Here is a 16,057-nt window from a genome sequence, read left to right on the forward strand (position 1 = left end):
TATATTAAAGATAAGGCTACAGCTAGCAATTTAGCCTAGCTTAGCATAAAGACTGGGCGCAGGGGAAGCAGCTAGCCTTGCTCTGTCAAAAGGTTACAAAATCCAAATGTACCAGCACCTCTGAAGCAAACTAAGTAAGAAGCTATATCTTGTTTAATCCATACTAAAACAGAAGTGTAAAAATTAATTAATATATTTACAATTATTCTTTTTTCTTTCTTTTTTATTGATACAAACAAGCATTTTGACAAGGATAAGACAAGTGGGCAGTTGACAGACAAACTATTTAATACTGACGCTATTTGTCAGCAACGTATTTTTAGCATCGCATGTTACTGTTCATCACTACTTGCTGCTGATATGATTCATTTGTAATAAGATAAAATCAGCTTTAGTGCGCATGCATCATCAGTTGAGAACTTGTTGGTTAATAGCTTTATTAAAATGACAGTCTGACAGTCATTACATAAAGCTCACAGTTCCTCTCAAAAAGCATGCACACACACACACACACACACACACACACACACACACACACACACACACACACACACACACACACTTACTTAATGTGTGCAAAACTATTGCTGCAGGATGCTGCAGCAAGCAAAGAGTCCCTCCCCTCGTTTTTATGACTTGCTGACTAGGGAGGGAGTAATCGAGAGAGTGAGAGAAAGGATGTAGAAGAGTAGTGATGCACTGGCATCCAATCCCGTGCAGAGCTTGAACAACATGCTAAGGATTAACAGTCCAATGTCCCTTCACGAGCACAAGGGCCACTCATTGTGTAAATGTGGCACAGAGAAAAAGTAGAGTTCTTTCAGGTAGAGAGCATACGTAGCAGAAGATGTTTCTGCTGAAGCAAACGCCAAAGTGGAGGCTAGAAGTTTCAAGAACCAGCTTTCATTTTTTAACAATCTGAGTTAAGGTAAGCAACATCTGTGAAGAGTAAAAATGTCTTCCTCTCCTGGAATCAAGCCTCGGGAGCATGTGGACATGATGTACATCTCCATTGAGACAGCCATTGCGCTGGCCTCTGTCCTGGGGAATGTGCTGGTGGTGCTGGCTGTGTGTGTGAACCGGGCTCTCCGCAACACCACCTTCTGCTTCATCGTGTCTCTGGCCGTGGCTGACATCGCTGTGGGGGTTTTGGTCATCCCTCTGGCTATCATCATCAGTCTGGGGTTTAACACCCAGTTCTACACCTGCCTCTTCCTCTCCTGCCTGCTGCTGATCATCACCCAGAGCTCCATCCTTTCCCTGCTGGCTATCGCCATCGACCGATACCTGCGAGTCAAGATTCCCACCAGGTGAGGAGCTGCTGTAAAACCAGTCGTGTACACTTTTCCTCTGAGAGATGTGATTCAGTCTTTCAGGATTTAGACATGAACTGGTTAAGGGACAGCAGAGATCCATTTGGTTATAATTGTGTTAGATGATGAATGTTGTGATGACTCTCTACAAAAGTATTACAGTATGAATATAACTGCTTCCAGTAAGAACAATAAAATATTCATAACTGGAAGGAAGTAGACATAATTGCCTGTTTCAACCCATTGCAGCTGGCTTGCTGAAAATGAGCCATGCCCAAACTATTCCGAATTATGTTACTGATATAAGTGCTATTCAACCCTCAGCCTGATTTCCGGAGAACTGATACCACATTACACAGCATGCATCAACCAATATTATCTTACATTTATCTCACTAACATCCTCCTCAAACAGCAAAACCCCTCAATTTTCTGATAATCCTGCTTTCTAAAGCTGCCCCAAAAACATTATTAGAGAAACAAATAATTGTAGCAGGAGCAGTGGCCTCTGGTCTTACTATTCTTATTACTTTTAGCATCAGAGAGCTAAATTTGTGCTTTCAGCCCCTGAGGGTCAACAAAGAGGAGGTGCTTCTCAGAGTTGATGTCTGACATGGTGCCACCATATATCGTTGCCTAGTTTAATGTAAATCAATTGGTTGGACATCAAAGGCTTTTAAGCAAATTAAAATGTCCCGGTCAGTCGAAAATACTGTAACTGACACAGACACAGTTTGATAAGGGATTTTGGCAGTCGTCCGTTCTACCTTTTGTTTACCAGTTGCATCCTGGTGTCAAAAGCTGATAAAAATGCTCCTGAACAATGAACGATGGACTGGCATGTGTTCAAAGAAATACTTATCCAGCAGCATGAATGTGTGCATTTAGGTGATTGAAAAACTGTCTCTGTTATCAATAACCCTGTTCAGGTACTGCACCATCGTGACACAGAGGAGGGCATATGTGGCAGTTTGTCTGTGCTGGATCCTCTCCTTCATCACTGGGCTGGTTCCAATGATCGGATGGAATAACCGTGACGCTCAGAGAAACCTCAGCCTTTCCGGCGACATTGTGTGTGAATTCACCACCGTCATGAGGATGGACTACATGGTGTACTTCAATTTCTTCGGCTGGGTGGTGGTACCCCTGTCCATAATGATCGCTCTGTACGGGGAGATCTTCAGGGTGATCCGGCGGCAGCTGAACCGGCGTGCTGAAGCCACTTGTGATGGAGACAGGTACTACCAGAAAGAGCTGAAGCTGGCCAAATCTCTGGCCTTGGTGGTCTTCCTCTTTACTGTGTGTTGGCTGCCAATACACATCATGAACTGCATCAACTTCTTCTGCCCAAACTATCGCGTACCCAAGTTTGCCATGTATGTAGGCATTTTCATGTCTCACGTGAACTCAGCAGTCAACCCGATGGTTTATGCATTCAGGATAAAGCGGTTCCGTGTCACGCTGATCCAGATCGCTCGCCGTTGCATGTTATGTAAACCCACAGAGCCCACTCCGTGTCCCACCAGCACACCAGCCCTGACGGAGAAAGTGGACGTGAACCTGTAACAAAGGCTGCAGAACTCCTCTACTCATGGCTTACAGTGAGATGTGCAGCGGTGGTAATCATGGGATTTCGTGATATTTGGAATATCAACCCATAAACAGGCACAGCAAAGCATTTCATTGAGTGATGGACATGTTCTGATCCATTCACATTTCTTCATCACAGTGAGATTTTAAGCATATGAGCCTGCAATCAGAAAAAAAAAAAAAAAAAAAAAAGATTATCAACCTGTATTGTTTTGTTTTGTTTTAACCCAATTCCTTCTTAAATGATTCATATTGAATTACAATAAATATGTCAACATAAGTGATACATTTCATGTTCAAAAAGCTTGTTGGTAAATTCAGCAGAATAAAGATTCATCCTTCATTGTCGATGTTACAGTTCTTATTTCACATTTACAACAATGTAAACACATTTTAAACTAAGACTAAGAGTTTACAGCCATGCCAGCAGTGCTGAATGCTAACATGCAGGTATAATGTTTACCATGTTCACCATCTTACTTTAGCATGCTAACATGCTAACATTTGATAATTAGCACTAACCATTAGTTTTGTATGCACTGAAAATCCAGTCTGTGGGATTCAGGGGGATCATTTGGCAGAAAATAAATATAATATTCATATTTATGTTTTCGTCAGTGAATAATCACCTGAAATTAAGAATTAATTTTTTCATTACCTTAGAATGAGCTATTAATACAGAGGGAGCAGGTCCCCACTGAGTCTGCCATGTTTCTAGCCCAGAATGGAGAAACTAAAAAGTGGCTCTAGAGAAGAGGTTTCATGTTTTTCATGTCTTTAGCAGCCACCTGTCATAAAGTGTCACAGAGGAAAAAAGGGGTTAAACCCACATGAAGACAAAAAAGGCAGAGCTGGAGCTGTTCAAATACCTCATTTAAATAAAGTGGCAAAAAACAAAGACTGATAGGAGGGTGAGACAGGTGAGGGTCAAAAACAAAGTCGTGAGTCCAAAGGCAAACAAAATCAAAAGTCAAAAGGCCAAGAATCAGAAAAAAGGAGGTACAGAGAGGAAACAACACAAAAACACTAGAAGATACCAGTAAACTCTCCGGACAGGCCGGACACACGAGGTACAAGGACGAACTAAAAACACTTAAATACGCTGGGAGTGAAGAGCAACGAGGGACAGGTGAAGCAAATCAATCACAAAGGAGGTAAGGCAAACGATAACACATGAGGTAAAACTTTCAACATAAAACAGGAAATAACAAAACTAACACTCAAAACCATGACCCTATCGTGTGAGGGGTATTCAGTTTGTTGCAATCTGCAACCTCACCACTAGATGGCACTACATCATACACTGGGCCTTTATAGTGAAGTAATGGACAAATGGAAGTTTTGATGGTGGTGCTTCGTGAAAAGTCAAAGGCTCAGCTAATTAACATGACAGTCTGCATCAAATTTCATGGCAACCCAGTCTGGAGATGGTGAGACATTTCAATATGCTGCTGGAGGAGCTGGATGAAAAGTCAGGGGATCATCGATTCATCCTCTGGGCTCCATAAATGTCTGTTTGAAACGTAATGGCAATGCATCACACCAAAGTGGAGGACAAACTGAGTGACAGACAGACAGATGTTGCTGTATAGAGCTGTCCTGCTACCGTGGCTAAAAACAAGATTAGGCTCAGCACAAAGAATTAATTTCACAATGCTCATGCTGGATGTTGGAGTAGTCATGTGGACAATAGCAGAAGAGTCAGAATGGAAAGATTTATTGAGTAAGATCAATAGAAAGTACAGTGTGTTCTGAAATTTTATGCTTCACGGAAAACCATCCAATACACAGTGAAAAGACCCTGCCTGGAATTCAAATTAACAATAAAGTCACTAAAGCAAATGGAACAAAAGTCTGGCAACATCAAAGCAATCCAGCCATTAGTCTTTATCACAGCATGCAGGCACCTCTTTGGCTAATTCAGCCAGTTTAAGCCATATTTCAACAGCCGAGGCAGAGTGTTGAAAAGGCTCTGGAGCATTTGAGCAAATTACCCACAGAGCATTATGCTGAAGTGATTTACTCCAACTCTAAAGCTAAAGCTTCTGCTAAAGCGGCGTCAGTTCTGCTTTGTCATCAGTTTGACTTCTGTCGGGTCTCAGTCCATGTCACACTGCGTCCACTCACTTAAGGAAAACAAGGTCGAATCAGCTTCAGAACGTGCAAGTTGTAATGTTTTTGCCACTTGCTATGTGATTTAGTGTACACATTTCACTGAGATCCACAGAGATGTTTATTTTCTCAGATTTACACACAGGTATGCAGGTACGCTGTGGCCATCTGAGACCTGCATGGTTGAACAGTTTCATGTGAACATGCTGTATCTCTGTCTCTGCCTGTCCCTCCCTCACATCAACACGCATTTTCCCATCTGTCACCTTCATCCTTGCTGAGGGATTTGAAACTGCTGAGTGTGGTCTAATCCCCAGACCTCGTCTTAGTGAGGCTGGCGCTGAAGGGCCAACCTTGCATTTACTGCCTTCGCACTCCTGCAGCTGGTGGTCGACTGAACGACTGGAGGGGCACAAGCATAGCTGTGGGGACAAAAAGTCAAGAGTCTCTATTTTGTGTATCTTCATCTCAAACTAATCTTCTTTGAGGTAAGACTCTTCACATTCATCCTAAAACAGCTGCAACGAGGATTTGTGAAGCACCGTGAGAGACACTATCTGTGCCTCTTGTAATTGTAAAACTTTTATCATTTTAATATCATCAGATAACTGATGAAAACTTTCACTTGCAGCATTAAACCTCGATAAAATGGCAGACGCAGATGGAGCAGATGGTGGCCAAGACCCGGAGGCTCCAGAGGAAGAGCCGGATGACGAAAATGGACTCTTGTTACACTTTGGTAAATACAGTGAAGCCCGGCGTGCGCTACCGTGGGAGCAGTGGACCTTCAAAGAAAAGGCAAACTTTTATCTGGACCGCATCTTCCTTGGAGTCTTGGTCATTTTTCTCCTCATGTTACTGGGAGAATGTGGTTATAAAATGTGGTATGTGACAAACGTGAAGAAGATTGTAGAGTTTGTGGCAGATTCAGTGGTCTCTCTGTTTGACTGGCTCTTCACCCAGCAGAGACGGGAGGAGCTCTTTGAATTATAGGATGTTAATACAAAATCCATTAAAAAAAAAAAAAGTTGGAGCGCTGCATAAATCATCAATAAAAACAGGCCCAATCATGTGTTCACAAAGTGGTGAACCTCACTTCATCCTCGCTTGCCAGCAACTGAGCCTTTCCAGGATGCCCCTTTCATCCAATCATGATACTATCACCTGTTACCAATCAACCTGTTTACCTGTGGAATGATCCAAACAGGTGTTTTTGGAGCGTTCCATTATTTTCCCAGTCTTTAGCTGCTCCTGTCCCAACTTGTTTGAAACGTGAAAATTCAGAACAAGTAGATATTTACAAAAACCAATGAAGCTGATGAGGTCAAGCATGAAACATATTGTCTTTGTACTGTTTTCAATTGACTATATGTCAAAGAGGATTAAGAAATGTCTGTTTTGTTAATGTTTTACACAGCGTCCCTATTTTTTTGGAATCAGGATTGTGGACCACTTGATTGTATCTCCACTTTGTGTGTGTTTTCGACAGTGATGGAGGCAGACACAATATTGCAAAAGCCCAGTGAATAATCAGTTCATAGCTACATCTTTAACTCCAGTGTTGAATTAATGATTTCCAAACATTACTTTTGATGCTGAATTAATGGAAATAAATAATGTATGCAGCATACTGAGTCATTTGTCCTACATTACACTACACACAAGATTTGTAATATCTCCACCTTCTGATCCTTGTCCTTCATTTACTTTTTTCAATAAATGATTTCTGAAAAATGTCAAAATTTAACCTACATTTTTTTTATATAATATCCATTTCCAGCAGCTACAACATTAAAATGCTGCTTACCAAAACAAATCAGTAATAACAATCTAATAACACAACACTGTGAAAAAGAGCCATTATGCTCTCTGATGACATTTTACTGGGAAAGCTAAAAAGCAAAGTATATAAATAAGCAAAAGTATGTATGAAGGACTTTTACTTGTATTAGAGTATTTTTTTTCACTGAGGTGTTCCTACTTTTACTAAAGTAAAAGATATGAATATATTTGCGCCTATTTCTCACATTTCAAAGATTCAAAGAAGCTGATTGTACTGCAGACATACTGATTCCACCATTTTACATGCAAAGTAACGAAAGTAAAAACAGTAATTAAAAGTGTTCATAGAGGTGCATTTTAAATACTACATACATACAATGGTCGTAGTTTATGGAGTTAAGTGTGACAGACGTCCTTCATTCATGATACAGTCGTTCATCCGTGTATTTATAGGCTGACGTATCGCTCTGTCATCCCAAATGGACCAATTACATCAACGCATTCCACTCTTCTACAAGTTCCGGTACCACCTCCTCCTCTTTTCCGGATTTCTTAGAGTGACCGACGTTTCGTGTCTGTTTAGACTTAAAAGTAAGTAAAATGTTGAATAATTGAGACTTTGTGTGTCGATTATTTCATGTCTGACTGTGTTTTCACTGTGACACGGACTCGACATTTGTTTTTAAGTACTGAAAAGCTGTGGCGTTGCTGGAGGAAAAGCCACTGTCAGAAATGGAGAACGGTTAAGGGAAAACACTGGGCGCCATGCTGCCTCAGTTAGCCCCGAGTCACATTTCTCATAGGTGCATGATGTAATACTGCTGGAAAAACATGTAGCACCGCTCAAAACGATGAAACACAAACTCTGAACGCCGACCTTTGGCTCCTGTCTTTATGTCTCTAAGCGCTGTTTAAATAAACGGAGCTAAAGCTAAGTTGGGCTCCTCCCAGGCATATTTACTCCCTCGTTGTATGACAACTCCAATATTCAGGCAAATTAAGGTATTCTGAAGTAAAGACCGTAACTTTATGTTTGACTTATGTGCACTTAGCAGTGTTTACTTCAAGTACTTACCACGTTTGCGTTTCATGAAAGGCTCAGTGAAAAATGTACCTGTCATTTGGGGAAGACGTGTATTTCTGCCGCCTAGTGGTGACTATAAGTACTGCACAATCTGAATAACAAAGTACCACTGGCCTACATTTGGGTCCTTTAGACAAGAAACAAATTGTTTAAGCATCATTACAGTATTTTGTCAAACATTATTGTCGCCGCTGTCATACATGATACCACAGTCAGAGCTGAAGTGAAGAGTCAGATGCTTAGATGTGAATATTTATGGTTTTCATCATCTTTTTTGTTAGTAAATTGAATATATAAAAGAGCAATCTGAGTTCTCAACTTGGGCTTTGGGAAATTGTGGATGAACTTTTATTTGTGCCATTTTTGTGCATTTTGTATTCCAAACTAACTACTGAGAAAATAACCAGCAGCCCAAGTTGACATATCGGTATTGCTGGTTGAGTCAAACAGTCCTTGTTGTTGTTGTTGTTATTTCTGGTGCATTTGAACTCGCGTGCAGACAAGTTGAGACACCGGAGACGCTCCGTTAATTCGCCCTCCCAGACTTGACGTCAGTATTGCATAATTTGCAGAGCCGCATGCAAATTTTTCATTTGTTATTTTATGTCTCTCCTGTCAATGCAGAATGCGTTACGTGGCCGCTTACCTGCTGGCTGTGCTCGGTGGAAACACCAGCCCCACTGCGAAGGACATTAAAGCCATCTTGGGCAGTGTGGGGATTGAGGCCGATGATGAACGCTTAAACAAGGTAAACCCATTTATCAACAAGTGAAGTTACAAAAACAGTTTTTCCACTGAAAGGCCTCTGTGTCTGAACTTAAATCTTTTATTTCCCTGCAGGTCATTAGTGAGCTGAGTGGGAAAGACATCAATGAAGTCATGAACTCAGGTAAAGGCCTCTCAGTGAACACGTGTTGAAGATTTCAAGATGTCCTGTGAGGATGATGACTAAAAATTGTATTCCTTTCCGTTTCCACAGGCCTCTCTAAGTTAGCCTCCGTCCCAGCAGGTGGTGCTGTGGCAGCTCCTGCAGCTGCTGCTGGGGGGGCCGCTGGGGCTGCGCCTGCTGCTGGTATGTATATACCCTCCAGTCTTCGCTTAAATTAATAAATGGATGTTTTTTAGTTTCTGTATAATTGCTTGAAGTATGATTATTGCATTTCAATAGCAGCAAAAATACTATGATGCCCTCTCACATCAATCTGTAGTAGCTTGTAGCAGTCCTATGTTGGATGTCAGTGCTGCTCAGTATTCTTGCTGACCTCTGTCTGTAGTGTTGACTGTTGTCTTTATCTCCTTTCCAGCGGAAGAGAAAAAGGAAGAGAAGAAAGAGGAATCAGAAGAGTCAGACGAAGATATGGGCTTCGGTCTCTTTGATTAATCTACCTTCTCTGTGTTTAAAAAGCAATAAAAATGTAAAAGGTTTACACACAGCAAGTTGTCTTTTAGTCCTTTTTAATTGGTTTAAAATAGCTGCCATTAGCGTAATTATTCCCAAAGACTTGACTGTTGAGCGCTCTGGAAATAAATTGTCTGGCTCTCAGGGCTTGATGTTGAAAGCTATTTTGTTGCCGGCTAAAAATAACCCAGACCGGGCAACCTGTCATCATTAGGCAATCCAGACCCTGCGTGTGGTCAGTCTGGACTGTCGGCCAGATAACTGAAACCACATAATGACTCTGGCTTAAAGGGAGAAACTGTAAACACAAAGGTGGCCCCACCACCACAGTTCAAAACAGTGAAACCTGCTGCCATGTTTTTACTTCAACCGACAGACGGTTTCGGTTGTCATCTCGTGTGTTTAAGGAGCAAAGTCAATGTTTTGGACTCGAGATAAAGGTTTATTTTACTTTGGTGTAGCTGTAAAACAGACCTTTATCGAGACTAATGGTGAGTAAAGAAAGAAAAAGCTGATTTTTTTTTTTTTTAATTTTTGATTTTTTTTTACACGTAATTGTGACTCACAATTGTCTTATTTTCAGTGTTTTCAGCCATAAAAAGCTTGACAGAATTTAAGTGTTTGTGAGGTTACTGAGGATTACTGAGTGTTGCCAAACAGGTTTCGTTAACAGTAATAATGGCTGCAGCGCAGAAGCAGCAGCCTGTTCATGTGCAGCAGTAACACCTCAGCGCTGCAGAGCTGTCAGTGTCATTAATTACACCTGTGTTTTCCCAGCTATGACCAGCTGAGTCTGTTATGAAATAGGCCTCTGACACTAATTGAGATGCGTCATCAGTCACATCACAATTCATCTTTTGTTATTTAATTTTGACCCACTTCTATTGCGTGAGGGCTGATTTAGTCACTGAAAGCGTCAACGCTGTTTACTCACCCTCAGAGAAAATGTGGGCAGAACTTTTCCACTACCTGCTGCCTTGCATTTCCCGTTAATGTCTCACCTGGTGGTCACCTGACTTTCTGTCTGTTCTCGTCAGAACTTAATATTTAGATTCACAACTCCCAAAACACCAGTTTCTGTGGTTGGTGGCGGACGGTCGTGAGTCCGGAGGGCAGGACGCCGCTGTCCTCACTGAGCTTATTCTGTCCTTTCCTCTGCTCTCATCTTTTCTCTGGTGTATGTCACGTGTATCACTGCGCTGCTGGATGCACAGAAATGAGCTCCGGTTGGGTGTTAAAGTGGTCGGTTTCATGGCTGCAGGGGAACCTGTTCCTCAGGTGCGAGCCATCACTGCATGCTTTAAGCACGTACCTGACAGACTGTGACATTCCAGCTCGTAATTATCCGGCAGCTTGGAATCTATCACAGCTGCTGTCAACTACCTCTGCAAAACACTTAAAACGCTCCAACGTCTCACTGACGTTCAGCTGATCAAACCACGCTGTGCTTGTGGGTGCCACAATTATTTCCATAACATGTCATTTTCAGTGTCAGTTATTGCAGGAACGGACTTGTACTTCTTAAAAACACACGCTCCGATGCGGCAGGGAGTTGTCTTTGCAGTTCAAATGTGGCGGAGTCAGAGGTCTGAGGTGTGGCAGAAACACACTCGCACTCACTCCTCAACCTTCCCACAGCTAGTTTACAACAACCCTGACTCCTAAAATGTTAGGACACTGTGTACAACATGGATGAAGCAGAAGGCGTTAACTTGTGAATCCTCTTTGACGTACACTCAACTGAAAACACGACAAAGACAATATATTAATGTTGTACCTCATTGACTTATTTTCTTGTTTTATCTGCTTATTCTGAATTTGACGCCGGAGATACATTTCAAACAAGTTGGGACAGGAGCAGCAAAAGGCTGGGAAGCTCTGGAGGTTACCTGTTCCTCCACAGATTTTTAGAAGACAAAACTAAAATTATCCAGTGGTTCACCAGAAAAGTCTGAAAAAATAAACTGAATTTTGAGCATTTTTCCTTGTTCCTTCTTTTTAATTTACAAACCTTCAAATTTATCTTCTGATGCTTGTGTGGGGATCCTGACGGCAGGTTAAGAAAAGCTGCCCGGGGGCTCTGAAACCCATCGCTACCACAACTAACAGCCACGAAAAGGGGCACTCGCATCGTTGGAAACAGCTGCAGCCTCCAGCTGTTCGACGTTACTCCTTCTATCTCGCCTTCTCTGCCTTCTAAGCTCAATGAGCAGACTGACCGAGATGTTTCATAACAAACAAACAAAAAAAAAAACAATACATATTCGAGCATTAATAAATTAGATAGCTTTAATTTGAGTGTTTCATATGAATGCCAGCATTCATATCGACAAACACAGGAATCATGTCACATCTGAGTTTAGCTTTGGCTAAAGGTCCACTGTGCAGCATTCAGGTGGATCCATTGGCAGAAGATGAGGGAGCGGACCCCGTCCCACTGAGCCCGCCATGCTGCACTGCCTCTGAAGAAGAAGGCCTCTGACGGGGATCCAGTCAGTTCATCATTCAACCTCACAGCTCGATGCCACTGAATCCTACACACTGGACTTTGAAATAAGGTTTTGCTCATTTTGAAATCCTAGAAATGTAAAAGAAACTATTGCACAGAGTTTTCGAGCTTATAAAAAAAAAAGGCTATTGCATTTTTGTGTAAGTAGAAATCGATGCACAGAAAATATTGGCTTCAGATTTGTCAAAACAGCAGCATATTTCCTGCAGTGTCACTTGTAGAATCACGTGTGTGTGTGACTCCGTCAACACTGAGACAAGCACGCACTCAAATCTACCAAAGCCATTCGACTGGTTTTCCTGCAAACATCCTGTCGAAGCAGAATTACGAGTATTCCATCACAAAGCTGTGAAAATCTAATGAAAATGCCGACGACGTGTCGTTTACAAGCTTTGACGTTTCTTTTGAGTGCACTGTTAAAAAGGGGAATTCACGCTTGCCACACATCCTGAAGCACGTCTGTGTTGCTGAGAGAAGCTGAAGAGTAAACGTTTCACTTGCAGCGATGGTTTTGTGTCCGCGTGGCGGCCTCTCAGCCGTCGCTGTCAGACACGGGATGATCTGTACACACCTGACAAAAAAAGACAAAAAGAGTTTGAACCAAACCTGCTGATGTGCCTCTTTGATTCGTGCTTGTTCATACATTTAAATCCTGCTTACATGTTTCGTGCTCTCCTCTGTTTCACCTCCTTTCAACAGGTCTAATTCTTACCTGATTGTATTCAAACCGGTCCTGTAGATAACGGTTCCCCAGGCCGGTAATGTGGCCCACGTTCTGTTCGGACAGCCCGGCGATCTTGGCTGTGAAGTCGTACGTAAAGGCCAGCTTGACCAGCTCAGGAGCCGTCGGTAGGACAGTGGGAGGATTGTGGATCGGCGACGCTTCCTTCTCCAGATACGCATCGGCCAACCGCTGGAAGGACAAGTACGACATCCGCTGGAAGAAGTTGTTCAGGGTGGGGTTATCCTTCAGCTGGAGGAGACAACGAGAGGAAGACCGTCAGCAAATACAGCTCACCTTGACCCATGTGGGATTTTACTAATACTGAACATTCAGGATGTCGGAGCCCTCATATGACTGATTGAATTATTAGGTTTAAAGATGGTGCATTAAGTCTAATTAGCACTGTATAAATAGGAACTAATGCACAGCAGTCACATGACACGCTGTGTTTTCCGCAGCAGATCTCATAACTCTCGACCTCCTCCCTCCTCCCTCGCTGGTGTTACACTTTCACTGCTGTCATTGCGATTGCACGCCCTGTCTCTGAGGCTGCCTGGGAAGCAGAACGCGTTACGTAACTCACGCAGAGGTGAAGAAGGAAAAGCTGAGGCAACAGAAAAACTCCTAATAAATTCATAAATATCGCGGCCTGATGATATACAGCTGTATAAAGGGATGGCTTTTAACATGAAGTTACGTCATGGAGCTCGTATGTTTTACGATCGTGACATTTAAAACTTTTTATGGCTTATTGGTGCGTCCTCTGCTTTGTGTTGAAGCAGCTGCTTATTAGAAGCACACCTCATAAATCACTTTGATCTGGCAATCTTACAAATGAACTAAAGGTACAATCTAATGAAGTTTCTGTTTCAGACTGTCTGAAACATGTAAAACAACTAAATGAAGCCACGCAGGATGAGTACCGACCTTGTCGTCGATGGCGTCACCCTGCTCCTTCGTCAAAGCAATGATCCTGTTGATGAGTTCCTCTGAGACAGAAAAGCAAAGAGCAGCGGAATCAACGTGCTGACCGACTCGATCAGTTTTACCTGCAGTTACATTTTGTACCTTCACAATTCAACTTAACCGCTTCTCATTCGCTACGAGCTGCCTTCGTCAGAGAAATGCTGTTTAACCTTTGATGTGTGGATTGATTTGGTTTTAAAATGCTGTTTTAGAGCCACGCTGAACGTGGCGCTTTCACACTTTCAGTTCAACGAAGACAAACAGTTTCTCACCATCAGAGAGGGGCTCGACTTCCTCTTTCTCTTTAACCTCGTGGACAATTCTCTCCAGTTCCTCTGACACCTTCTCGTAGTAAGCGTACGTCGGTTCCACGCTGATGACAGCTGCAATGCCAAAATCAGTCGTTTGTAAATGTACTTCTGCAAAAGGGGCACGCAGTAAAAGCATTTTTGCACCAGTGACCCAGATTTCCACTGACCGCGGTGACATTAACAGTGAATCATGTTGGTTTATATCACACACATCAGGTTAATCTATCCAGTTAATCCCGAAGCTTACCTTCAACTCGGGTGATGTCGGCAGGGTTGAGATTGACAGATTTATTCGGTTTTGTTATTGATAGCCGCCGTTTGGAGAACCTCCTTTTCAAGGATTTTGCTCTCAGGGTCTTTCTTTTTGGTGAAGCAGCTGGCGTTGTCGGCAGGCAGGTGGTCACAGTGTCAGAGGCCTCTTCCGCGTCGGAGGCCTCGGGGATCTCTGATGGGCTGTCCTCGTCCTCGTCTTTCCGATAGAAAAATCCAATGAAGTTTTTCCAAAATGAGGGCTTCTTCTTCTTCTTCTTCTTCTTCTTCTTTGGTTTCTTCGTGGGTTTCTCTGATTCTTCCGGAGGCGTCGCGGGAGGTTCGTCCACAGATGTAAATGCACCGATTTCCTCGACGTTCAATCCTTCGGCCAGGTGAAGGGAAGGGTCGCTGGAATGTCGCCTTTGCTTTCTCGGCATCGTCACCCATTTTTCCTTCCTCCCGGTCTGCTTATATCCGGGCGTCCCGTCATTTAGGCTGATGCTGCGCTTGACGTACACCTCCAGCAGACGGATTGTATCCTTCTGAGGAACAGAAATCAGCTGGCTGTTGTTAAGCCGCTGATTTTCTGCCTGTGTTTCCATGCCGACGGGACGACTACAAGAAGAAAACAAAACCACGCACACAAAAGGTTAGAAGACTGCTTTGCATCAAACATAAGATAAGATAAGATATACCTTTATTATCATCTTTTATTAAACATCTGCCATTTCCAGTCAGGAATCACTTACAGTCTCAGCAGACAAGTAGCTTTTTGGAAGAAGGCTTTACAGATAGAACAGTTTATTGATTGCTCGATTAGTCTTTTTTTTTTTTTTTTTTTAAAGCAAAAAAGCTAAGAAATTGTGAGGATTTACTGCTTTTATTGTCTTATCTGCTAATAAACTGAATATCTTTTGGGTTTTGGAGGGATGGTCGCACAAAACAAGCAATTTAAAGACGTCCAATTGGGTTTTTAGAAACATGCAATCAGCGTTTTCCACGATTTTCTAACCAAACAATTCAATTAATCGAGAAAATGGCTTAACAGATTAACAGAGAATGAAAGTAATCATTAGCTGCTGCTCTAAGCTAACGAATGATTATTTCTTGACTAGTTAATTGCTCATTATTTTTTGTGTGTGTGTGGAAAAACACACTACAACACCCTGCAGCTAATGTTGACTTAATCAAATAACTTTGCCTCAGTAACAGTCCAGAATACAGAAGTCATTAGTTTGTTATCGCAGCAGACTTTAGAAACCAGGAAGCTGAAGCCACTGAGTATTTAAAAATGACTTAAACAGCACTTGTTTGTCTGAGCTTTAAATTACACAGAAATACTTGTTCACTACCTCATATTCTTGTCTAAAATGTTTATGTGGAGCAGAAACTCTCCTTTTTCTGTTGCGGCGTCTGGATGTCATAAGACTACACAACAGCCAGAATGAAGGAAGAAGGGTAAAACGAGGAAAAGACATTTTCTCTAGTGTCCTGCAGTCACGTGAAGCCTCAGGCTGAAGCTGCTGGACTCACCTCGTCTCCTGCATGCGTCCTTAAAGGTGTCCCGTGGTTTCTGAACGCGTCTGATGGACAGCAGCCTGGATCTGATGGGCGATGAAGGGACTCTCCGAGGTGCGTCTACACCTGCATACTCCGCCCATGTTCGGACACGTCTCTGCCCTCCTCCCTCACCTGCAGCCACCTTTCTTCTTCCTTAAAAGGACGGAGAAGGCGGAGGCATCTGCGCTCCTGCTCTGCGCCTCCTCACGGGAGTCAGGCCGCCGCGCGTGTTTACGGTTTCACCGCCGCTCTCATCTCTCGACATCCGCGATGGTTCTGGCCACGTTGTTCAGGAAGTCGCAGCTGCAGAGGTCACTTCCGCTCAGAAACCGATGCCTTCGTGTATAAAAGACACGTTTTAAGCTCCTGAATAGGCCGGCGAAAGAAACGCGTTAAAGTTTGCCAGAAAATCACTGTTTGCAGGGTACTGCGTTATCAGTGGTGGAGGAAGTACTC

The 16,057-nt window shown here is 42.8% G+C and overlaps 3 protein-coding genes across 3 annotated transcripts; 2 read left to right on the plus strand and 1 right to left on the minus strand.

The window, feature by feature from the left end:
- The first annotated feature begins 808 nt into the window (after positions 1 to 808).
- On the plus strand, positions 809 to 2,994 carry LOC139329064 (adenosine receptor A1). Its single transcript, XM_070959190.1, has 2 exons — positions 809 to 1,310; positions 2,242 to 2,994. Exons 1-2 carry the CDS (start codon positions 955 to 957, stop codon positions 2,876 to 2,878), a joined length of 993 nt encoding a protein of 330 aa, XP_070815291.1. The 5' UTR covers positions 809 to 954; the 3' UTR covers positions 2,879 to 2,994.
- Positions 2,995 to 7,304: 4,310 nt separating this feature from the next.
- Positions 7,305 to 9,317, plus strand: rplp2 (ribosomal protein, large P2). The gene is made up of 5 exons (XM_070958942.1): positions 7,305 to 7,387; positions 8,505 to 8,628; positions 8,721 to 8,769; positions 8,860 to 8,952; positions 9,185 to 9,317. The coding sequence occupies exons 2-5, from the start codon at positions 8,506 to 8,508 to the stop codon at positions 9,259 to 9,261; spliced, it is 342 nt and encodes a 113-aa protein (XP_070815043.1). The 5' UTR covers positions 7,305 to 7,387; position 8,505; the 3' UTR covers positions 9,262 to 9,317.
- A 2,228-nt stretch (positions 9,318 to 11,545) lies between these two features.
- On the minus strand, positions 11,546 to 15,894 carry LOC139329275 (uncharacterized). The gene is made up of 6 exons (XM_070959480.1): positions 15,575 to 15,894; positions 14,037 to 14,656; positions 13,751 to 13,861; positions 13,440 to 13,501; positions 12,501 to 12,761; positions 11,546 to 12,359 (listed from the first exon to the last, which is right to left on the minus strand). The coding sequence occupies exons 1-6, from the start codon at positions 15,586 to 15,588 to the stop codon at positions 12,321 to 12,323; spliced, it is 1,107 nt and encodes a 368-aa protein (XP_070815581.1). The 5' UTR covers positions 15,589 to 15,894; the 3' UTR covers positions 11,546 to 12,320.
- Positions 15,895 to 16,057: the final 163 nt, after the last annotated feature.

Source organism: Chaetodon trifascialis, chromosome 3, assembly GCF_039877785.1.
Source record: "Chaetodon trifascialis isolate fChaTrf1 chromosome 3, fChaTrf1.hap1, whole genome shotgun sequence".
Lineage (NCBI taxonomy): Eukaryota > Metazoa > Chordata > Actinopteri > Chaetodontiformes > Chaetodontidae > Chaetodon > Chaetodon trifascialis.

Bases quoted from the DNA above. Each gene is read 5' to 3' on its own strand.
- LOC139329064 (XM_070959190.1), top strand. From the start codon at position 955: ATGTCTTCCTCTCCTGGAATCAAGCCTCGGGAGCATGTGGACATGATG. The intron at 1,311-2,241 runs GTGAGGAGCTGC...AACCCTGTTCAG, and splicing joins CGAGTCAAGATTCCCACCAG to GTACTGCACCATCGTGACAC.
- rplp2 (XM_070958942.1), top strand. From the start codon at position 8,506: ATGCGTTACGTGGCCGCTTACCTGCTGGCTGTGCTCGGTGGAAACACC. The intron at 8,629-8,720 runs GTAAACCCATTT...ATTTCCCTGCAG, and splicing joins ATGATGAACGCTTAAACAAG to GTCATTAGTGAGCTGAGTGG. The intron at 8,953-9,184 runs GTATGTATATAC...TCTCCTTTCCAG, and splicing joins TGGGGCTGCGCCTGCTGCTG to CGGAAGAGAAAAAGGAAGAG.
- LOC139329275 (XM_070959480.1), bottom strand. The intron at 13,862-14,036 runs GTAAGCTTCGGG...TTGGCATTGCAG, and splicing joins CGACATCACCCGAGTTGAAG to CTGTCATCAGCGTGGAACCG. The intron at 12,762-13,439 runs GTCGGTACTCAT...TGTCTCCTCCAG, and splicing joins GTGACGCCATCGACGACAAG to CTGAAGGATAACCCCACCCT.